Source organism: Capra hircus, chromosome 3 (assembly GCF_001704415.2).
Source record: "Capra hircus breed San Clemente chromosome 3, ASM170441v1, whole genome shotgun sequence".
Classification (NCBI taxonomy): domain Eukaryota; kingdom Metazoa; phylum Chordata; class Mammalia; order Artiodactyla; family Bovidae; genus Capra; species Capra hircus.
Genome location: NC_030810.1, coordinates 18,276,153 through 18,299,474, shown reverse-complemented (window position 1 = coordinate 18,299,474; position 23,322 = coordinate 18,276,153). Strand labels below are relative to the sequence as shown.

Sequence of the window (23,322 nt, the reverse complement as noted above, 5' to 3'; positions counted from 1 at the left end):
TAGCTCTGGCCTCAGTAATTCCAAAACCTAACCTGCTGTGTGACAAGACTCTGGGCCTCTCTGGAAAGTCGTTTCCCCACCAAACTGAAAGAATTTGTCTTTTCCATTTTCCGTGATGGGTGTGGGAGACTGAAGGGTCCCTCAGATCCACACTGCCCCTGAGGGGTGCCAGAGTGTGCAGATAAAAGGGACCGTTGCTGACAGCGGGCCCTCCTGGCAGACCAGCTGGTGCTAGGATGGAATTGGGGCTGCAGCCCTCAGGCCCACCAGAGCTCCATCTGTCTGGGCCAGTGGGCCTCTTTCTGCAGCCAGATGCTGGCATCCAGGCTCAGGTGTCTGGGTGAGCAGCAGACAGTGTGGGCAAGTGGTCCTCCATGGTGATGGGGATGGTGGCATATACACTCAGGCCGTGGGATGAGCAGAGCCCAGGAGATGTCCCACAGTGGTCCTTCCGGGCTTGGCAGAGTGTAGGGCCCACAGCAGTGGTTTGGGCCTGGCGGTCAGCCCCGTCTTGGCTCCAGTGATGCTGCCCACTCCTGACAGACTTCCACTATCCCTGAGTTTGTGCCCGTTCCTCTGGGGCCCACATTGGGTCTCAAATTCAAATCCTTCAAGAGGCACCGGCTGTGGCAGCAGGTGACGTCACTTTGGAGAAGAAAGCGCCTGTTGAGCAGGGGTCGAGCCTGGGCCGCGCACACACACTTGTCTCGTGCTTTTGCCCCCGGGGGCCACGCCCTGGTGCCACGTGCTGTGGCTCAGTCTGCAGACACCTGAGGAGTGCTGGGTACGGTCGGGGAGGGCCTGAGGTTCGGAGAAGACAAGGCTGTGGTGCTCTGGGGCCCTAGCAGGGCCTAGCCTCTCCCCAGGCCCCAGGTTAGTCGGATGCAATAGTAGAAAGCCCTAGATGCAGTCCCAGGGGAGGTCCCCAGCCTCGGATCTCCACATGACCCTGGGTGGGTGACTCCCTAACTCGCCTGTAAAGCAGGCCTGATAATCACTAACTGCCCTGCTTCTCATGGTTGCAAGAGAATCAAGCGCAACCAAAGGCAGGAAAGCACTTTGTAAACGGTTGGTGATGCATAAACTGTGAGGTCCCTGTAAAAGCTGAGCACTCAGGGCTATTCCACTCCGTCAGGGACGCCCCTGTCAGATGTGCCTGGCACAGTTCCACACCCTTCTCAACGGTACAGGCCAGGGGCAGCAGCTACTGGGTCAAGGGTCAGGACCAGGGTCAGGCAGTGATGGAAAGAGTCTGGTTACTGAGCAAGTGGAATGACTGAGGCCCCTCAGATGCAATCCCAGAAGCTGGATCCTGGGCCATTACCCTTAGGTCACCGCTTTCAGGTGGCAGGAAAGGTCAAACAAGAAAGGTTTCCCTGGACCTGAGAAGCAGGTCTGCAAGGACAGGGCCCAAAGGTCATCAGTAAATCGTTTATCCTCAGAGCTCAGAGATATCTGTCCTATAGCTGGGCTTGTGCTGGTCACCTGCCAGGCTCTTGCAGGCAGGAGCCAACCCCAGGCCCTCCCTGCAGAACACCCAGCCTAAGTGACCAGAGCTGGAGCCAGATGGTGACGAGACACAGCAAGGGAAGTCCTGAAGGAGTGGGCCTCAGGCAGAGAAGGGGGGCTTCATGTTCTAGCGAATGTGAGTAGAGGGTCAGGATGTGCCTGGGGGGCTCGGTACTTGGGGAGTGACTGGAGCTACAAAGAGCCCCATTCACAGAACCCTCATCACAGGCCAGTTAACTACAGCTCTCACCGCCAGTGCCTCACTTAATCCTCACTGTAACTCCTTTTTAAAGATGAGAAACTGAAGCTCAAAGTTTATAACTTCAGTCAGGCCAAGAAGCTAGTGGGTGAAGCCAGGACCCGGTGAGAAGAAGCTAGAGACATGAGCTGGGGAAGAGTGAGAAGGGCTGTGTGTGCCTGCTCAGGAGTGTGCACGTGACCATGGAGGCAACGAGATGCCACTGAGGTCGTCAGAGCACACGGGGCACAAACAGGAAACTCTGCCAGTCCTGCAGGACGGATTCAAGGGGAGAGCTGGGAGAGCAGTGTTCAGTGACCGGGGATACAGGAGGAGAAAAGAGGACCAACGTGAAAGCCATGTGGGTGACCAATCAAGAGGGTTAGGGAGCCCCTTATATGGAGCAGGAGTTGGGGTGTGTCCTAAGTTCCGGGTTAGAGGGGCTGCCACCCACAGAGACAGGGTCAGTGGAAGCAGGGCACCACTGTTCGGAAAGGAGTTACCACCCTTCACGGTCAGGGTAACACCCAGAAGCCAGAGGGCTTTCTTAGTCTAGGACTCCAGCAGGATGTTTGGGTTAGAACGACAGAACAGGGACTCGCAGGCGTGGAGACAGATGGAAACTGAAGCTGCAGGAGTGGGCGAGCTGGCCGGGGGAAAAGCTCTGTCTATGGGGCAAAAGCAGGGCCACACGCTCCCTGCCTGGAGGAATGAGCAGACCGGGCTGCCGAGCAGAGAAGGGTCGCTCGGAAAAGAGGGAAGCCGGGGCAACCGGGGAGCGAGTGGGTTGAGAGGGAGGCAAGGTGGCTGCTGAGAGGCCGAGGAGGCCAGTGAGCTGCATACCACACGCGAGCTGACTCACGGCGCTGTGAATGGGTGGCACCAGGCCCGGCACACAGCAGGCGCCACATAAATACTCAACAAACGGAACACGCGAGATGGCGTGCCTTCCCAGAACTGCTGCCACAGACAGTGCCGTGCCGGGTGGAGGCCAGGCCTGCAGGGGGGACCATCTGGCTGCTTGGGGAGCCTCCCTGGGGGCTGCGGGGACAGCAGAGGAGCCGAACCGTGGCGGCCGCTGTGCCACACTGGGCAGCGGCCGCGAACGCTGGAGGCCTGTTTCCTGCCTTGATTATGGCTGTTTTAATTAACTGCGCTACAGCTGCCTCCATCTTGTTGAGTTTTAATTAAATTAAATGAGCTAACACTTCGTAGGCTGTCTCAGGCGGCCGCGGCTGGGACCAGAATCCTGCCCCTGCTGGGTGGTTCATCCCTTCCTCCTCCCCTGGGCACCATGGGGGCATCCACCCGGTGGGAGCTAGTGCGGAGGGGCTGGCACCCCAGAGAGCGACAGGACACTTCTGTAGCCGGCAAGGCCCTGAGAGGGGTTAGGGTTATGACCTCCTTTGTGGTGCTGACACCACGGCTGATGGGTACGGTTGGTGCTGGCCATCCGGCCCGAGCCTAGCACCCCACTGGCAGGAGGGCTCCTGGACTGAGGTTGGCCAGCCCAGCCCGCACTGGCCTCAGATGCAGAGCTGCAGCCAAGCTGATTCCAAGGCTCCCTTCCCGCAAAAACGGAATCAATTATCCTGGCGGGAGCCTCGCAGGCAGATCGATCGACGGGGTGACACCGCCCGCCCAGCTTCAAGGCAGCATCCTTGCTCACAGGGCTCCAAGCTGGCTCGACTGGGACATCCAGCGGAGACAGGTGGCCCTGGTGGCCGAAGGATGGCTGAACATCCCCCTGGCTGCAAGCCTCTGAGGTCCAGCCTTTGGAAGCCTGATGAATCAGACATCTTTGGCCTCTTTCCCTGCTGTCTGGAGAAGCACAGAGAAGCACTGTCCGGGCCCCTCTCTCAGGCCGGGCTCCAGGGAAGGCGGAGGATGAATGCTCACAGAGCACCTTCGCAGAGCCCAACACAGGCTGGGAAAGACACTCATGCCTCCAGGCGCAGAGGTGGACTGTAGTCTGGAGTCGGACAGTCCCGGGAAGGTGAAAGAATCGCTGATGAGCAGCTCTCGCTGCCAAGCTCTCTTCCTGGGCAGGTCAGGTGGGCCTACAGCAGTATCTGGCCCACCCACCAGGTGCCCTCTGCTCAGCACTGGAAGGTCAACCCAGGCCAAGGCCCCCCGTAGCTCCCAGGCCCAAGAGGGAAGCGCTGGGGTCTGGCCCAGCACCTTTCCTGAAGTCTGCACGGCCCCTCAACCCTTGTCCTCTGCTCACCTGAACGCAGTTGCTTGATGCGGCCGTTGCTCGCGGCTGGGTCCACAGGGAGAAAGTCCTTGAACCAAGAGATCTCAGGGTCTGGATCCCCGCCTGCTGCGCACAGCATGGTGGCCGTGCGGGCCTTCTCCACCACCTTCAGCTGAGGCCCCATGTCGATGGAGGGGAACCCATCGGGCAGCTGTTCCGCTGCAGACAGAGAGCAGACGTTTATGTTAGGGCTGGCACTGCCTGCCTGATGGGACCGTCATGATTCCCAGGGTAGCTGTGACCCTTGGCTCCTCCCGTCTCTGCATTCTAAGTATGAAGCCTGCCCTGACGTGAGGAACTGGAGTCTGGAGCCCCACTACCCAGCTGTGCCCTTCACAGGGTCAGCGAGCTGCCAGGGAACCCACCCTGTCCTGTCTTGGAGTTTACAGGTCTGAGAAGTAGGCTTCTGACTGCAGACATGAGTCCTTACCTCTCCAGGCCCTGGGAAAATGAGTTTTGAGCCTCTCCTGGCCACAGAAGAAAGTGCTTTGTGGACAGTGGGCTGTAGGGGGCCCGTGGCTCCCACAGTGGCATCACCAGCCACAGTTCAGCCCAGAGGCTCCCTGTGCCATCCAGTCCCCACCCTCCTGTGTGCATGGGTAGTGTCCTTTCTGCTGCCTGCATCCAGCCTTCAGCTCCACCACGGGGCAGAGCCCCATGTCACTGCCTGGGTTCTGGCCCTGATTCTGGGCACCCCTTGCCTTACCAATGACCCATCTTCGATCCCTGGTCCCCACCCTGAACCTCCTTCCTTACTCAGTCCTGACCCTGGAGGCCATGGTCAGGCCTGGGGACCCAGGTCTGAGCATGTGGAGGTTGAAGAGATTAAAAAGAGGAAAAAAAAAAAAAAAGTGCTGTGAGGACATCAAAAGTTGATGAGGGAGACAAAACTCTTTGGCTGCTTTCTCCCAGCTTGCCGGTGGCTGGGGGCTCACAGAGGAGGCATGTCCACAGGAGCCACAGGCATGGACCGCAGCAGTACACCCCTCCTCTCACTGCACAGGGACCCCTGCAACAGCCCTGAGGGGCCCAGACAGGGGCAAGGCTGCCCGCTCCCCACCCTCGGGAGCACATGGGGCTGAACACAGACTTTGGACAAGTGCAGACCAGGTGGAGCTCCCGCCTCCATCACTAACTGGCTCTGCAACCTGGGAGTGTTACTAATCCTCTCCGTTTATCCATTTTTATCTATTAACAAGGTTCAAGTGCCCTCCTTATAAAGTCGTCGTGAAAACTACACCTAATGATGCACATAAGGTGCTGGAAAGTATCGGACAAAGAATCTGAACCCAAGGACTGCTGACATTATTAGAATAGCAAGGGCTGGGCCACCAGGGCAGGCAAGTACCAAGACTTGGGCCTGGGGCCCCCTTCCTGTCCTGGTCTGGTGAGAAGCTCCCCCTGCCAGGAGCAAACCACACAGTGAGTGTGGCGGTTTGGCAGAGCCTCTCCACCAGCGTGGATGCCAGGCTGCATACCCAGTGGGGGAATGGGAACCCTGTCCTTTGTCAGTTTCTTGACAGAGGAGTGGGGCCCCATGGTCGGGGAGGCCAGCACCACACCCATCTCCCTCCCGCAGGCCCAGCTCGAGGGTGTGGGGATATTTGCTGAGGTCAGCTCCCATACCAGGGAAAAGGCAAGTGGCATCCTCAGAAAGGAGGAAGGTAGAGGCTGGCAGGGCTGGTCCCCCCAGAGACCCAGAAGAAGTGACTGGTGGGCAGGCAGGAGAGAAAGCTGGAGGAGCCCCAGCAGGCAAGGGCAAGACATTTCTCAGCTGCCACACCCCAGGGGGCACTCTGCCAAGGCTCCAGCTGCCTAAGCATCCCTAAGGGACTGTGGCCCTGTCAGAAGAAGGGGCGGGGATCAGTAGGAGTCACCTCCCCAGCTTCTCTAGGTAGCTGGCAGAACACCTCCCCACCTGCAGCCCTATAAATTCCAGACGTGAACCCAGCGTCTGTTTGGCTGTAAATATGATCCCACAGCATCCTGACTTTTAGCTCTGATTTTTAAAAGGAAAATGTTAACCGCGGCAAGAAAAGGGAGGACGGAAATGAAAGCAGAACTTGGGATGTGCCAAGCAGGGAAACAGCTTCCTTTGGTCCTGCCGCCACTAGCTTTTCCAGGAAGGCCCAGGCAGGGCTCCGTCCATTTCCACCCTTCCTGGACTCCCAACAGCCAGGGGCCACTCAGGGCTGCTGGAGCCATCCCAGCCCACTGGGGCATCAGTCTAGCTATTTCCAGGCCTCAATTCTACCTGCTCAGCCCTCCTGAGCAGTGGAGGGAGAAGCGGGGGCACGGCCTGCCAGAGTTAGGGCCCAGGAGTCAGCGGGCCTCCATCTCTACCCACAAGGTGCTGATCAAGGAGAAGGGAAGTACATACATCTGCAGCCCTGTGTCCTGGGAATGTATTCTGAATTCCTAACACAGGGAAAGTCTTTGGGATTGTGCCAAATTAAGGACAATTAATTTTCCTCCCTCAATTATCGTGCCCTCAATGGCTCCGTCCTTGGCTCAGATCATCCCTCAGGCATCGCCGCCAGAACCTAAAACTGGCATGTGTGAAGAGTCCATAAAACAGCGGGACCCAAAAGCCAGTCCCTTGTGCCAACTAGGCTTCCAGACACAAGTCGGAAAAGGCTGCAGTTCTGCACCTTGGTGGGGGGAGCGTGTCTCACAGGAGGACTCCAGCCCTTCAGGAATGACCTGCTGTTGGCTCTTCCTTCCACGCTCACTTGCTGCAGCACCCCCACCCCCAGGCACATTCAAATATAGCCAAGGACAGCAGCCGCTTACTGATGCCTGTGCCCATCTGGCTAAGCCGAGTCCTGGGCAGGCTGGTGTAAACCGACCCACCATCAGACTGTCACGTTTATCCTCTTCACATAACCCCTGTACCCTGAACTGCAGGAGCTTGGGGTCACTGTACCCTGAACCACTCACGCTAAGGACCAGGGCAAATTCCTCAGGCTGGCATCATATGATCACTCCAAACTCATCAACAACGGGGAAAACAGAGGCCCAGGTAGAGCGATAAAGGTCAGGTTTATGGAGCACTTCCTAGTTCCAGGTAATGTGTTAAAATGCCTTACAAACTGATCTAATCTTTACTGAAACTATGTAGAGTATATGAGCAAATGGAGGCGCAGAGAGATCCAGGAACCTGCCAAGGTCACAGAGTTAAGTCGAGGTGGGGCTGGGATGAGACAAGGTGGTGTGACCCCACACTGGGCAGGGTGGGGGCGCTGGGCTCGATACAGCCCTGCGGGAGCCAGCCACCAACCTGCTGCCATACCACGCCCTCTGCCGGCTGGGCTTCTGGCTGACCGCTCCATCGCAGACACCTGTACACACGCTGCCGCGTTTTTATTTCCGCAAAACGAACAAGACTGCTCCACACACGGCCACCCGCCGGCACGCACCACGTTCCAACACCGGCACGTACTGGTCACGCAGAGTCCGCTCAAAACCCATCCTGAGGGCGGCGGGGCTGCGCAGCGCCGCGGGAGGAAGGGTCCCTCCCCACTCCAGACCGCCTGGTAACTATGGCAACGGCGGAGAGCCTGCGCCGCGGCAGAAAGGCGGTGCTTGTGCTTGCGAGTCCAAGCGGGGCGGGCATCAGCGGTCCGAGCCGCTGCGGCCCCTCCCGTCCCCTCCTGGGTTGGGTCACCGCACCCCTTCTCAAGCCCCTACTCCCCATCTCTCCAAGATTCCTTCCCACTCAATCGACGCCTAGTTGGGGGCTGCCCCCTGAGTGCGCACAGAACCGGGAGGTCCCCACATCTGCCTCCGGCCAGGTTTTTGCAGTGTGTCCCTCTGGGGCAAAGGTCGGTCCATCCTCTGATAAAAGGGTCCCCGCTAAGAAAAGAAAAACCAGTGGGGACTTTAGTGGACCTCAGAGGTACTGGGAAGCCTCTACAGCTCTTTGTGGATTCTGCCTGCATACACAGTTAGGGCGCACACATTCCCAAGGTCTGCCCACACAGATCTGTGTACCTGGGTTGGGGACACACGTGTGCATATACACTGGTCTTTAGATACTGCAGTGGGAACCCTGACTTCTCTGCCATCCTCACTGGGCAGAGAAAGGGTGCGGGGGCTGCGGGGTGGGTGCTGGGAGCCTAAGGCTCAGATAGGGATAAGAGCTTGGCCCAGGTCCCCACAGCAGGAATGCAGTTGGATCAGTGCTATCGTGGTGGCTTCCTGAAGGAGAAGGGAAAATGCAGGAGTAGGGAACACTTGAGCATGAGCAGCTGGGGAGAGCTTTCAGGGGGAGGGCTGCCTGAGTAAGGGCTGGGGCAGGGCAGTGGGAAGGCGAGGCTGGCTGGAGCTAAGGCCTGATGGATGAGACTAGGGTAGGGGGGACAGGGGATCAGCCTAGGCCAGCGGGGGAGGGAGGCTGCTGCCGCCCCCTACAAAGCACACACAGGTCTCTTTGTCCAGCTCAGCTCCGGATGCCTGAGGCGGAGTCTGGGCCAGAGGGAGGGGGCTGCACCAGGGAGGCGGACAGATGGAGATGCCTCGCGGGGTCCCGGAGCGGGCGGCACCGTCTGTCAGCAGGAACTCCTCATTTGTGTTTACCCAGCTTCCTGGCGTCTCTGTGTGCATGCAGCCACGCGCGCGCGCACACACGCGCGCACACACACACACACACACACACACACACTTACACCGGCTGCCTGGGGTGGCACCGTCTGTAGGCCTGACCCCCTTCCCGGTGCCTGAGTGTTGGACCTGGCCTCACCTCTTCACTGAACGCAGACACCTAGATCCGTGCACAACCAGGGCCCCACAGAGAGATACATAGAGAAAGAGACAGGTGCAAAAATAGAAACCTCCATGTGCGTGCGGAGGGGCACCTGCAGCGACAGGCACCTGTGGAAACAGACGCACGCAAGCAGAGCCAGTGGGAGTGCACGCAGAGACGCGGAAACACACATGTGCAGACATGCAGAGCAACACGGATGCTGACGGGGCGAGTCCCCTGGAGACGCCTGTGGGGCCAGGGCTGGGAGCCGCAGACGTGCGGAGATGCACGCGGGGACCTGGTGGGCAGCGAGGCTGCTGGCTCCCCCGGCACACCGGCTCTCTAAGGGAGCCAAGGCCGCCTCAGGCCCTGTCCCTGAGGCAGCCCCATCCTTAGCAAGGTCAGGGTCAGGACACCCCTGGGGAAGCGGGAAGGGCCCCTCGGACCTGCGGGCTCCCACCCTTTCCAGAGCCGCCCCCCTCCAGGCTGCCAGGCAGTCAGGGAGGCCTGGGGAGCCTTGGGCTCCCTTCGCAGCTTTCAGTCTTCATTTTCAGCTTTTTCTAAGAGAAAACTCCCACCTCTTCCAGCACTCAGATTTCATCAAACTTGGCATCTTAAAAGCCTGTTTTGTTTTTGAATCTGAGCTGTTTGGGGCCTGTCGCCGAGAACAGCCAAGCAGGCGAGGCCTCCCCCTCCCAATCCCCTCCTCCCCAGGACTTCCCTGGCGCCTCCCAGGGCTCTGCTCAACCTGGCTGGTGAGGCCTCCCAGTCTCAGGCCACCAGGTGACCCCGGGGGCTGGCCCCAGGCCTGCACCCTCCACATTCCAGCGTCTGGGGTCTGACCCACGCTGAACCCTCCTCCCAGGGTCCCCACCTCAGTCCTACTCCAGGACCATTCTCTTGGTTCCTTTACCCCAGCTAGGTTCCGGCCCGGGCCCTCCAGAACCCTGAGAACCTCCCTCTTGCTCTTCAGGTCCCTGCAGCCCAGCTGCCACCCCCATGGCTTGACGCCAGCGTGCTCACCAAGGTCAACCACGACTCCATGGAGCTAAGTCCAGAGGCCACGTCTCAGCGGTCATCTTGCCCGACCTCTCGACAGTACCCCTCCCTGTTGCTTCAGATTCTTTTCTCTTGACTTCCAGGGACTCATCCCTATAGGAAGACCTAGAGTCTGCGGCTCCATCCAGGCCCTCTTCCTGTCCTCTGGCTCCCTAAGACTTGCCATTTCTCTCCCCTCTATCTCCAGCTGTCCCTCAGAGTGCCAGGCAAAATCTGAACAAGGCCTCCTTGACACCCCTCCCCAGGATGCCTACATACACCTACTACAACAGATTTCTAAGTGGACTCATCAACTTACCCCTCAAACGGGTCCTCCTCTAATACCTGAACCTTAGCAAATAGCACTGCCAGCTACCTGGCCCGGAGCCAGCAACCCCGAGTCACCCGCCTCCCCAGTCCCACAGGCAAGCTTTCTAAACTGCATGGAATCCAGTCTCCCTTCCTCCTCTACCCACTGCCTGGGTCTGGGCCACTGCCACCTCTTGCCTGGGCCGCTGCCCTGACTTCTCACTGGTCTTCTGGTACCCGCCTCTGCACCCTCAGGGACCTTTCTGAAACACACATTTTATCAGGCGTTCCCCTGATAAAAATCCTCTCTCCCCTGGCAACCAGAGGCAGGGGACACCTCATCAGGGGCGGAGGATGTGCACACAGAAGGGCATTTAAAACCTCCAAGCTGGCTAGCTGTTCCCAGAGCTGCTGGTTCCACTGCGGTCCTGAGGCTGGGGCAAGGGGGCCACAAACACAGCAGGGCCCTGTAAGTACCTGCGACTGCAAGGGTGGGAGGGGCAGGCTGGGCACAGGGAAGGCATCCAGTGTCTGTGGCTAACAGAAGACGCAGGCTTACTGCCCACCCCACAGCAGGAACCATTCAGAAAGGGATCCACTTGGGCCCCAAGATAGATCAGAAGTTAGATCAGAGCTAGAAAAAAGTGGGGGACCCCAGGTTTCTTCTTCCCTAGATCTTCAAGACGTTCCTGGCAATGCCCACCTATCGACACCTCTCCCACTCCTACGTCTGGGGCTCAGATCTCTCCAGGGAATGGCTGCAGAGCCTCGTATCTGTGTGGTCCTGAATGTGACTACAGTCACAGCAGGGCTGGAGGGACAGGTCACAGATCCCACGGTCACGGGGCCAGAAGCACTTAGGTCACGCCTCAGCTGCGAGGGAAGGGGCAGAAGCTGGCCTGGGTTCTAGGTGCTAGGTTCTAGGGGCCCTTTCTATGTCTTCTGTGGATGCAAATCAGGGAGGAGATGGGCAGGCAACAGGAAAGGGGCACGGCCGTCCTCTGCCTGTGACAGCCCTTTACCCAAATGCCCCACCCCCTCATCAGCCCTGGGCCAGGGACAGGGAGGAGGGTGGGCGCTGACATCCTGGGGAAACATCCACCCACCCTGAAAACACCAGCTTCTGTACTGGCTGTGCTCCATGTGCAGCCAGCCCGGGATGGCAGGACAGGGTTGTATGCTGTTCATCAGTCATCTTCAAAGGGGCTTGGCATGGGGCTCAAGAGGGCCTCATCATCCCACAGTCCCCAGACCAGGGTCAAAACCACTGCCGAGCCTGGGGTCCAGGCCCAGCACTGACTGCCCGCCTCCTGCCACCAGCCACTACCCCACAGGCCTGACAGCAGGCCTCCCCCAGAGCCTGTCCTCAACGAAGAGGGCAAGACCAGGCGTGCCATGCGGGCACCTGGATTCCTGGGCCTCTGTGGCCTGAGTGGTGTGGTCCTGGTCAGTCACCAGCAGACAGCAAGGCCAGGTGGGAACAGGTGAGAGGGAGCCGGGGCTCAGTGTGGGGAGGAGACGAAGAGGAGAGAGTCCCAAGGCCTGGGTGGGATCCCTCCCTGGTTCCCCTCCCCCTGGCCTGCCGAAGGATAGTTTCTCAGGCACTGGCAACAGCTCAGGCTGACCACTCTGCCCCACATCCATCTCTGTCTAGCTGCCCTGGCTGGCCACCAGCCTTGAGCAGGGATCCTGCGGGGTCCTGGAGGCAATGAGTCCCTCACCTCTGGCCTCCTGCAGCACCAGACTGACTGCATACACTCGGCCCAGGCTGCTTGCTGCACACCCCTTGCCCCGCTGTACACAACAGCCCATAAGGGGCACACCACCTACTGTTCAGCCCGCACCCCATACAAACACTGTCTGATGCACACACGGCATGACGCACACCACCTGCTGTATACACCACACCACATACACACTGCCTGATGCACGTATGCACAAGCACACGCACACAGTTGGATGCACAGCCCCTGTTTTCTATACAACCCGTAAGGCACACACAGCCCATAAGAGTGTAACACCACATCACACACCTCATGCACACAGCCTTCCAGACAGCACACGGGGCACACACGCCACAACACGGGTGTGTGTTGTCTGCTGTATCCATGACCACAAGCAAATGCTGCCTCTTGCACTCTGCGTCCGCCGAGCCAAGCCCTCCAAGGCAAATCAGAAATGGCTCATCTCTGCTCCTTGGCCTTTCTCCTCCTCCTTCCCCCTCTTCCCCTTCCCCTTCTCCTAGACCCTTCCAGAACCTGCCCAAGTCACCAGGGCCCAGCCCACACCTCTGTTGTCTGGCATCCTCCGGGGCTTTCCTGATCACGGTACCTCCTGGCCGGAACCCACTGGCCCAGGCAGATCCTGAACCTCCAGACTGAGCTCCAAGACCCTCCTGGCTCTCCCACCTCCTGGAAGGAAAGGCCGGGAAGCAAGGCCTGCCTCCCCTCCCCCTCAACTCCCCCACCCTCGCGAGGGAAAATGTCAGATTCCCTGTCTCAGTGGCGGCAGCAGGCGGGTTGGAGGGGGAGTGATTCAGCCTCAAGAGTGCGGAGTGAGAAGAGCTTTTCCTGCCATTACCCGGCGAGGGAGAGGCTGGCGCGCTAATGGCTTCAATTACCACTCAGACAGGAACGCTGGGCAGCTCACCCCCAGCCAGCTTGTGCCGGGCACCCCCACCCTGTAACCAACCCGGGCCGAGGAGGTGGGGAGGCAGCCGGCTGGGCATCGCAGGGCAGTCGGGACTCCCTGGGAGTGGCAGTCTTGCCCAGGGAGCTAGCTGGGTGCAAAGGCCACGGAGTGGGAGTGGTGTGGGGTGCTTCCAATGTGAGAGGAGCTGGGCCTGGCACAGAGCAAGGCAGGGCAGGGAGCCCGGCATGGACATGCAGGCCTGGGATGCAGCAACCTCTCAGCGGAGCCGCGTCACCCAGGGAGCCCCAGGCCACTCCCCTGAAGTGCCCAGCGTGTGCTGAGCTGCACGTAAGGAACTCAACCTGGAGTCCTGGTCCCCAAGCTGGCTTTCTCCTCTCCCCAGCCCTCCTCCCAGGAATGGCCCTGGCTCTCTTCTGACCCAAGCCCACAGCTGTAGTCAAACCACCCTTTCACCCCACTCCTACATACCCAGCCTCTCTGGCCAGCAGGGGAGGCCTGGCACGGTTTGAAGGAGCTGCTTTCCTCAGGCCCCGCCCTCTGGCACCTTTGCGACCTCCTACTCCACTCCTTTCTGCCAAGCCCAGAGCCAGTCAAGGTTACGCAGACCAACATGGCAAGTCAGCATTTCACCTTCCGGGTGCTGTGTTTCAGGAGCAGGAGGGGGCTCACTCGGGCCCACAGCTCCATCCCAACTGGGCCAGGAGCAGGCTTGGTGTCTCCCCAATCTCACCAGACACCTCGCACACCCAGAAGCATGAACACACCCCAGTCCCCTGCTAGAGAAACCCTCCTCTAAGAAGGCCCCTCCAGAACTAGCGTGTAGGGACTTTGTGGGGACTTTTCCTCCAAAACTAAGAAGAAGCCTCTCTTCCCTTTAATGTGAGGACCTGAGAGATGCCCTCTGGCATCTGGCCACAGTCTGGCCCTTCGGCTACCTCCCAAATGCCAGGGCAGGGCAGATGGCTCCTGCTGGGGCAGCGAGCAACAGGAGGGAGGGCAGTGCTGAAATACCTGTCCTGAGGTCATGAGTGGGGAAACTGAGGTCAGGGGTGGCAGGGAGGAGCTCGAGAGCACCCAACCGTCAGGGATCCTGGTGCAGGGCCTGTCCTCTGGGCCACCACCCTTAGGGGAGTGGACAGTGTGGGCTGCGTCACCCAGAGGCCAGGCAGCACAGACACCAGGTACAGGGAGCTGACGTGTGGGCCTTAGGATGTGCAGCTCTCAGCTCTACAGCAGCTACCATTCATGCTGGAATCCAGCAAAGTGCTTGACTGCATCCTATTTAATCCTCCCAACCAGCTTGAGGGGCAGGCATCATGTCCCGATTTACAGACGGAGCAAAATGAGGCTCAGAGGCACGTTACTCACCCAAGGTCACAAGGAAAGAGAATAAGCGGTCCAGAGCCCTGATCCTAACCACTGCCCTCTTAAGCTGGAGGGCCCTGCCCTGCCTCGCAGGAGACACACAGGCACAAAGGAGTTACTGAATGGATATGAATGTGAACGCATAAAGCCACAGTGTAAAAACGGCTAACACAAAAAGATGTTCAACTGTTCTTGTAATCAAAAAAAAGCAAATTAAATTGAGATGCCATTTTTCGCCTATTAACTTGGCAAAGATTTTTTCAATGGTAATTCCCACTGCTGGTGAGGATGTGCAGAAAAGAGGCCTTCTCATGCCCTGTTTGATGGGTGTGTAAACTGACACAGTCTTCTGAAAATATCGAAAAGGCTAAACATCGCATGTGGCCCTTTGACCAAGCAATTCCACTTCTGTGCATCTAGGAAATAATCAGGAAAGTGAACACATCTGTAAGGAAGCGCGCAGTCCCTTATTTATACAACCAAGATACGGGAAACAACATGTGTGTCCAACAATAAGGGAATGGCTGAATAGCTTAGGGTACTTGCACGTGACACTCCCCCACAGCCATTAAAAACAATGATGCAGAAAAATACTTGATGGTGAAGAAGATGTTCATATTTTTTTTAAAAAGCAGTCTACAAATCATTGGGCAGAATGTAATCTTGTTTTTGTTATATATATAATGCATGCACAGAAAATGGACTATAAGGAAATAACCAAATGTTAACAGTAGTGGTAAGGTAAACAGGTGATTTTTAATTTTTCTTATGTGCTATTTTATACTTACCAAAATTTCAACAGTGAACAGATATTGGTATTGCAATTTTTTTTTTAAAGCAACAGTCCAAGCCATGTTTTGAAAATACATGTAGACATAGTCAGACTGAAGCCTTCATCGTGGCAGGTGGGGGTGGGCAGCGATGATGTCACTCCCTGCCTGGGGCTTCCTATGTCCCCAGGAAAGTGTTTCGCAGCCTGGTTGGTCCTGTGTGATCTGCCCTCCAATCTCTCCAGGCTTATGTTGAACCACCTACTCTTCCCCACTTTACTGTGTGTCTTCCAGCCACCCTCTACCCCAAAGCCAAATGGAACCACTCAAGAGTTCTCTGAAAGCTCCACGGTCTCCTGCCTCTGGGCCTTGGTGTCAGCTGATGCTATTTCCCCACCAAGGCCCCTATCCCAACTCCCACTAGTCTTCAGGACTCAGACAACAGCTCCCTCCTCCCCTGAACTCCTGCGCATCCCCCACCCCCCGCAGTCCCCTGGGCCTCTCCTGCAGAACGCAGAATATACTGGAGACTGAAGTTGCAAGGGCAGGACCAGGTCAGATAACTCTCAGGACACAAGGCGTCATTAGGGCATGTTTGTGAATGAATGGAGGAGCCACCAATTGAGAGAGGTAGTGAAAGTCCACATCCAGAGCCCCAGCCTCCAGCCCAGGGCCCTTGCTCATAACAGCGACTGGGAACACACTTCTCTGAAGCCCCTCCCTCACCAGGTTCCACAAGAAAATCACATTCACTCCCACGAATCATGTACCCCAAGTGATACATAGCTACCACCTCACACCTCAGGTCAGGCCCCAGACCCCAGCCAAGCAACACCCCGGCTCAGCACAACACAAAGACACCACGCATATGCCAAAAACCCAGCGATCATCGCTGTCCACCGCTGACCTTCTCCGACCCCAGGATGGCCAGTGCTCTCCTCCAAACACGCCGCAGTCCACGGCGGGGCTGGGGCCGGCTGGCTGGCTCATCCCCTACATGAGTCTCCCCACCCTCCGATGCCGCATCCCTTTCCAGCACGTACCTTCGAGCACTGAGAGCTTGGCACTGGTGTTGATCTCCCCCAGACTGTTGGTGGCCGTGCACTCATAGATGGCTTCGTCTCGCTGCACCCGCAACGGCTGGATCCGCAGCACAGACCCTGCCCCGTCATCAAACTCAATGACCTGCCGGAGGAGAGACACTCGGTCACAGCCTGCTCGGCCAGACACCGGGGCCGGCTCAGGCTCAGCCTTTCTCTTGCCGAGAAAAAGCCCCCAGGGAGGGAGATCAAGAGGAGGTGATATAGGACCAGACCTCAAAACAGGCAGACCCAGAGCCCTGTCTGCCCCTTCCCACACGAGGCTGTACCTCAAAGCGCTGGGAGCTGACTTTCTTCCCCTTCTTCATCCATGTGATGCGCGGCTTGGGTTCCCCCGTGGCTTGGCACACGAAGGAGGCCACCCCTCCTGACAATCCAGTCTGGTCCTCGGGGACCTTGACGAAGACAGGTTTGCCTGGAGAGAGAGGAACGTCAAGTCACCATGGGATGGTCACTGCAGACATGGCCTGTGTTACAGCGGGCAGGCGTGGGGGAGGGGAAGAAAGGTCTATAAAGGAAACCATGGTAGTGATGCCCAGCCCTTACGCAGTGCTTCTTATGTGTCAGGCGCTCTTCAAAGAGCTGGGAGCAACTCAGGTGGGTTTCATTTTTGCTTACAGAGAACTCAAGGTACACGGAGGTGATGGGATCTGCCCAACACGACAGCCGCTTAGTGGCAGAGCCAAGGTTTGAGCCCAGGCAACTGAGCCTGTACTTTAACTGCTACACTCGTCTGTCTCCCATCCCCCCAACAATTCCAAGCTCCAGGACAAAGGCATGCCGAGAGCTGCTGGGAGCGGCCCAGCCTCTCTCGAAGACATGACTGCTCTCCACCCAGGGGATGGTACCACCACCTACCCCAAGGCTCAAGCCAGAAACCATGACTCCTCCTCTCCCCGGCCCCCACGCACCATCAGTCCCGGAGGCCTAGACATTCCACCTCCTAATCCAGAGACACCCTATCTCTGGATGTCTTCCCAGGTGAATGCTTTCCTGTAAATCTACCCTCCCCACCCAGCTCCCACTGACTGGGTGATTGCCTTCTGACAGCCTGGACGTCTCCCCAGAGTTCCACTGAGAAGCAGCCGGAGGGGGAGAAGGGAATGGGCTTGGACACTGTATGGTCACGCCCACCCATGCTCCTCTGATATACAACAGGGTCAACCTGGAATCCCACCACTCAGGGTCATGAGATGCGGGAAACCCAGCCTTCATTAAGATGTAGCAACGCCTCGTTAATCCCGACAGCAGATCCATTTCCTATTAATCAGGCCAATGAACAGCTCTAGGAAGGCTGATACCGTGAGAAGTGACCTTTCAGACCACCTGCTCGGTGCTGATGAGGCCAGGCCTGGCCTGGTCTCTGGCACAAAAACATGTTTGTGCGATGATGATAATCCCACTCTGTACCCGGTACTTTATCTCATTTAGTCCTCCACTGCTTGTTGTCCCCAGTTTAGAGGCACAGAGAGGTCAAGTCACTAGCTCAAGGTCACACAGCCAATGAGCAGCACATCTGAGATTTGAGTTCAAGCCTGTTTGACTCCAAAACACTTGGCAGAAACAGTTCACCTTGGTGTAGTTGGAAGCTTTGTCACGAGCAGAGTCAGGGGGGTGGCAGGGGCCAAAGCCAGACCAAAGAACTGAGGAGTAAGTTGGGGGTGAAGAAGTGGAGAGCAGAGAACAGTGACTGTTTAAAGGAGACTGGCTGTGATGGGGAAGAGAAAGAAAAGATGGCACTTGGAGGCGATGAAAACTGGAGAGAGGTTTTTACATTCTCGTTTCTTTCTTTCCTAAGGTGTGACAGTACTTTCAAAAAATAGTTTTATTTATTGGCGGTGCTGGGTCTTCACTGCCGCTCAGGCTTTTCCCTAGCTGCAGAGAGCAGGGCCTACTCTCCAGCGGTGGCGTGTGGGCTTCTCCTGTGGCGGCTTCCCTCGCTGCAGGGCACGGGCTCTAGGGCGAGCGGACTTCAGCAGTCGAGGCTCGCGGGCTCGGCAGGTGCAGGTCTCGGGCTCTAGAGCGCAGGCTCAACAGCTGTCGTGCACGGGCTCGGTTGCTCTGCGGCATGTGGGATCTTCTCGGATCAGAGATTGAACCTGGGTCTCCTTCATGGGCAGGCAGATTCTTTACCACTGAGCCACCAGGGAAGCCCAAAAGATGGTATTTAAATGCTGATGGGAAGGAGCCAGCAGGGAGAGAAGGTGCTGATCCAGTACAGAGAAGAGGGACAACAGATGGAGCAGTGTCTCTGAGGACAGAAGGGTCTGGGGACCAACCACTAGGCTCAGGAGTGACAGCTGCAGTGCAGAGCTGGGAGGGCTCAGCCTTGCAGGGAGCAGGGAGGGGTCCATCTTACCCGGTGCCCCAGGGTCCAGCGGGCTCTAGAGGTTTTGTGTAATGGGTTGTGTAATTATTAAGAAAGGTCACTAACTATCTCTAAGCCTCATCTGCTAGAAAGTGCTAGAGGCAGGGGTCTGTGCAGACAAAACGTGATGTCTGTAGGCTGCTCCCACAGCTGGACTTCGCCTGTGGGCAGCTATCACCCTCTTTAGCACCAGTAGTATTATCATCCCCATTTTAGAGATGGGGACATGGAGGCTCAGAAGGTCAAACAACATCCAGATCAACACTGATCTGGTGTAAAGCCAGGATTTGAGCCAGAATTCCAAACCCTAAGCACAGCTCAGGGCTTCCCTGGAGGAGGGAGACTTGGGGACCTAGCTGACTTGCACTTGGGAGTACCCAGAGGGGGTCGAGGCAGCGCTATTGGGGTAACACGCAAACCTGCTGGGGGCCAGAGTGGCACGGGACACCAAAAAGGTTCAGAGAGCCTCAGGTTGCCTCATTCTTGCCCCGACTGCCCTCAGGAGGCTCCGAACACTCCCGGTCTGCAGAGCCTATCTTTGTACGCTGGTCCTTTCAGTCAGGTCTTCTCAAATAGGACCCCTCCTCCCACATTCGGGGGTGGGGAAGAGTCTCCTACCCACCCCTCTGCATACTGAACACCCCTCCCCACACCTCCAGACTGCAGCTCCCCTCTCCTGCTCTGCCACCACCTTAGTCCAGACAACACCTTTCCTCGACTGGACACTGCGCCAACCTAACCAGCTGCGTCCCTGCCTCCAGCCTTGTCCTCTCCAGCCTAGTGTCTATTCAGGAGCGAAGTGGCAGCCTCTTTCCTGATCAAAACCCTCTAGAAGCCTCCCATGGCTTCTGAAACAAGACTTAAACTCCTGTCGTGGTGGATAGAGCCCTGCCAGGTCTGACCCCAGCCCTTCACACCCCCCCGAGCCCTGGCTTCCCATCCTCTGGATGAGCAATGCTCATCCTGCACCTCAGGGCCTTTGCATAAGCTGTTCCTCCTGCCACAAACCTCTTAGACCACCTCTTTACCCACTGTCTCCTATCCACCTTTCTGATCTCAGTTTGGACATCATTTCCTCAGAAAGCCTTCCTTGCCCCTCTGCTGTCGCCCCCAGCTTGACTGGCGTGGTCTGTGTTTGGGGCCCTCTGGTGACCCCCCTCTGCCTCACAGCCGTGCTCATGGTTTGTTATGTCCCGTGTGAGGTTACTGCTTTTGCTCATGGTTTGTTATGTACACGTGTGAGGTTATTACTTTTTCCACATTGTGGAGGAGTATTTGATTCATGGCTGCTTCCCAACAGAGAACAATAACCCTGGGCAGGGCAGAAACCTGCCTGCCTTGATTCCCTCCCTGTCCCAGCGCCAACCCCATTCCTGGCACAGGGCAGTGGGGGGCACAAGGGAGGTGACCTGACGACCATGAGGGAAGGCCTGCGGAGGAGGATGGAGGCCTCGGGCCCCTCACACACCACACTGGGGAGCCCTCAACACCTGCTGGGGAGAGCAGCCCGGGGTGGAACCCCCCTGGTTCCTGCCTCAACCTGCCAGCTGCAGAAACCAGAGGCTGGAACCTGCTGAACCAGACGGCTGGGTGAGTGTGCCTGGGGGTGGGGCCTCTTTGCCAAACAAAGAACCGGGAGCTGGGGAGGCAGCCAGGTACAGGTCACGAGAGAAAGGGGAAGGCCTGAGTACAGTGGAGGCTGGAAGGTGCCCAAGGCCTGGGGCTGTCGAGGAGGCGGAACCTCCCGGGGAGGCTGGAGAGGGGCCAGGACCCTGCCCAGCCCACCCACCCACCAGGCCCTGGCAAAGACTGGCAGTGTGCAAACCCGGGGCAGTCCAGGGGGCAGGTCTCTCCCCTTCATCAGACCAGACCCTCACTTCTCTCAGCCCACTCACCCCCACAGGAGGGCACCTCCCATCCCACAGCTCTGCCAAGCCCTCGCCTCTTTCACCAGCTGACTTCTGGGGGCACAAATTCTGTCTCCCCGCTGCCTTTCCCACACTCACTCCTGCTACCCTCTCCAGGCTCACCTTTCTCGACTCTTTCAAAACAAAAACAAAAACAAAAAGTCCCTGCCACGGGCCAAGCACTGTGCGGGACACAGCTCAGGTCCTGTGGCGATGCCATCCCACCCAAGTCCATGGGCACCCCCCTTGCCTGTGCATGTGCCCAGCCCCTCTCATGCACCCTACTCTAAAGCCTATGAGAGCCTGCTCTGCGCCCCTCAGCCTTTGGGCTACAGTCACTGGTCAGGTCTCCAGGCAGGCAGGTACCCTCACTGACTCAACCACTCTGCCCAGTACTGACCAGAGCTGGCGTCCAGGGAGGGTCTGAACAGAACTTCCAAGGACACATGCCTGGAGGCCACCTCCCCTCCATACCCACCCCTCCCTGACCACATGGAAGTCACGGCTGCACAGGCCTTTGGGCAGCAACTCCCAGGGGCATATGCCCCGGACACTCTCAGGTAGCTGAGCCCATGCCAAGTGGGAGGGAGTAGCCTAGGAGAAGAAACAAGTGGGCTGCCCTGGGGGGCCATGGGTCCCAGGGCCCAGCCAAACTGAGCTGCCTACGGCTACTCCCCAGGGAGATGACTGCTATTTTGTACCTTCCCTGTAGCCCCTTGTACACAGGCACACAGACACGCAGCAGCCAGGGGCTGTAAGGGAGGGCAGGGAGGCGGGTTTCCCCGGCCCTGAACAGCCTAATGAGCTGGGGACTCATTAACGCTGGCTCCTGTGACCACTTCTGGCATCCCCAGGAGGGAGGTTCGCTCAGAGACAACCCTGGGCTCCCAGGGGACACACAGCAAGCTCCAGGTCATGGCCTGGGATGGAGGGAGCACGTATGAAATGTCAGATGCCTTGAACATGTGACCTCAGTTAACCTTTCCAGGTAGAAGTGACTATCCTCATTGTGCAATAGGAAAACAGTCCCTGAGAGGGAAAGCAACCTGCCGGAAGTTCCACCGAGGGCAGAGTCTAGACGGGCCACCAGGTCTGGCTGCCCCAAGGATGGGGTGGTGGGGTGGGGAAGGCACCGCTGAACCACGTGCAGCAAGCACACTACCTGGCCCATTCCAGCTCCACGGGCCAGGTCGGGGCTGCGATGACAGATACATCCCCAGTTACTTAGGACTTTACCTACCCACCTATTCTTCTAGCCTTTAGGCATTCTGCTCTGCTGCTGCTTAGTCGCTTCAGTTGTGTCGACTCTGGGCGACCCCATAGATGGCAGCCCACCAGGCTCCCCCATCCCTGGGATTCTCCAGGCAACAACACCGGAGTGGGTTGCCATTTCCTTCTCCAATGCATGAAAGTGAAGTCGCTCAGTTGTGTCCGACTCTTCATGACTCCATGGACTGCAGCCCACCAGGCTCCTCCGTCCATGGGATTTTCCAGGCAAGAGTACTGGAGTAGGTGGCCATTGCCTTCTCCACATCCTACTCTGGGCTCCTATGATTTCAAGTAACTGGTCTGCCCTACACTGTCTGGGAACAAAAGGGAGATGGTCCTCACGGCGGTCCTCTCATGGGCTCCAGGGAGAAGCCCGTTCCTGCGTCTTCCCCTGTCTCATCTCAGGCAACACTCCCCCCCCCCCAACCTTTAGCAAATGCCCACTCACCCTTCAGGGCCCCGGTTTTCCAGGAAGCCTCCTACCCCCTCCCACAACGCTTAGGTCACTACCTCTGGGGGTGCCAACACCGCCCCCAGCACAGCGCACGCTGTAGTAACCCCACCGCAGGTTCCAGATGCAGGCCTGTGTGGATTCTTCCCACTGAGCACCTGACAAGCACACAGCAGATCAGCAGAAACCTCTTCCTGCTCAGGACCACCTCTGCCCCCACAAGCTGCCCTCTTCAGAAACACAAGCCCCAGCTGGGGGAGTCCCCGAGCCCCATGCCCAGGTCCCCGCCGGAGCTGACTCGGCATTGACTCGAGGCCTCTGGGCTAACTCTTGGCAGCTGCCTCTCCGCCCCTCTTCCCTGCACTTCCCTCAGAGGCCAGGGCCCCCATTCATTTGTCTCGTTAAGAGGCCTATAGAAACACATTTGTCCGCTCCGCGCTCCACTGCTCCGGTCGTCAATTCTCTGGGGCGCCTGCCCTACCTTTTGCAGCAGCTCTGGCCACGTTGCCTGCTTGCCCTGGCTAGAAGTCTCCCAGGCCCAGCCTAAGGCTGGCCAAGGTGTGGGGGCAGGGACAAATCCAAACGTCTGGGCCTCCTGGGGTCAGGTCATCACAGCCCCAGCCCAGGCCCCTCTTCCGCTCTCCGCCTGTGAGCAGAACCCAACTCACCTGTTTTGGCATCTCCAGCTGGTTCCTACCTTCAAGACCATGGTCTTTGGGCTCTGGTCCTTAAGAGACCAGCATGGAGGTTCTTAGACTCTGCTCTGTTCCACTCTGCTCCTACTAGGGGTTCAGGCCTGACCCCACCCTTCCAATTCAATGACTCATCTACCAAACTCCAGGCCCTGAGCTGGACAATGGTCTGACCCCCTGGGACTTGCAGACCTGACACAGAGTCACATGTGCCCAGGGGAACAGCACATGACCAAGGCTCCTGGAGGAGGTGATGGCTCCAGGTGAGTGGAAATCGTCAGGGGAAGGGGACGGGGAAGAGGGTTTCTATCAGAGGAAACAGGAGAGCACGGGAGCAACTGAGAAGTCAGCACGGGGGGTGGGATGGTGAAGGATGGGGCAGGTGAAGGATGAGGCTGGCAGAGGCTCAAAGACGCAGGGCCTGGACCCCAAGGCTCCAACTGAAAGGCAACAGAGAGCGAGGGATTTTCAACTGAGAGACAACGTGGTCAGGTTTTCATTTTGCACCATGACTCCCACCATGGAACAGAGACAGGAAGCCACCAGGAGGTTGTGGCCTGCAAAAGCCCCAGAGAGCACTGAGCCTGGCTTGGATGAGGCCGTGGAGGGAGAGGTGGATGCATTCCAAAGACATTCAGGAGGGAGAAACAGCA

At 57.9% G+C, this 23,322-nt stretch overlaps 1 protein-coding gene across 10 annotated transcripts in view; it reads right to left on the bottom strand.

Moving 5' to 3' along the window:
- Positions 1-23,322, bottom strand: part of PTPRF (protein tyrosine phosphatase, receptor type F) — an 84,373-nt gene that overhangs the window by 45,198 nt on the left and 15,853 nt on the right. For all 10 annotated transcript variants that reach the window (XM_018042909.1, XM_018042923.1, XM_018042960.1 and 7 more), the window contains exons 4-6: positions 16,252-16,397; positions 15,926-16,067; positions 3,975-4,163 (exon numbers count right to left, since the gene is read on the bottom strand). In XM_018042909.1, the coding sequence (XP_017898398.1) occupies positions 3,975-4,163; positions 15,926-16,067; positions 16,252-16,397 (477 nt within the window). The remainder of the gene's footprint in view (positions 1-3,974; positions 4,164-15,925; positions 16,068-16,251; positions 16,398-23,322) is intronic.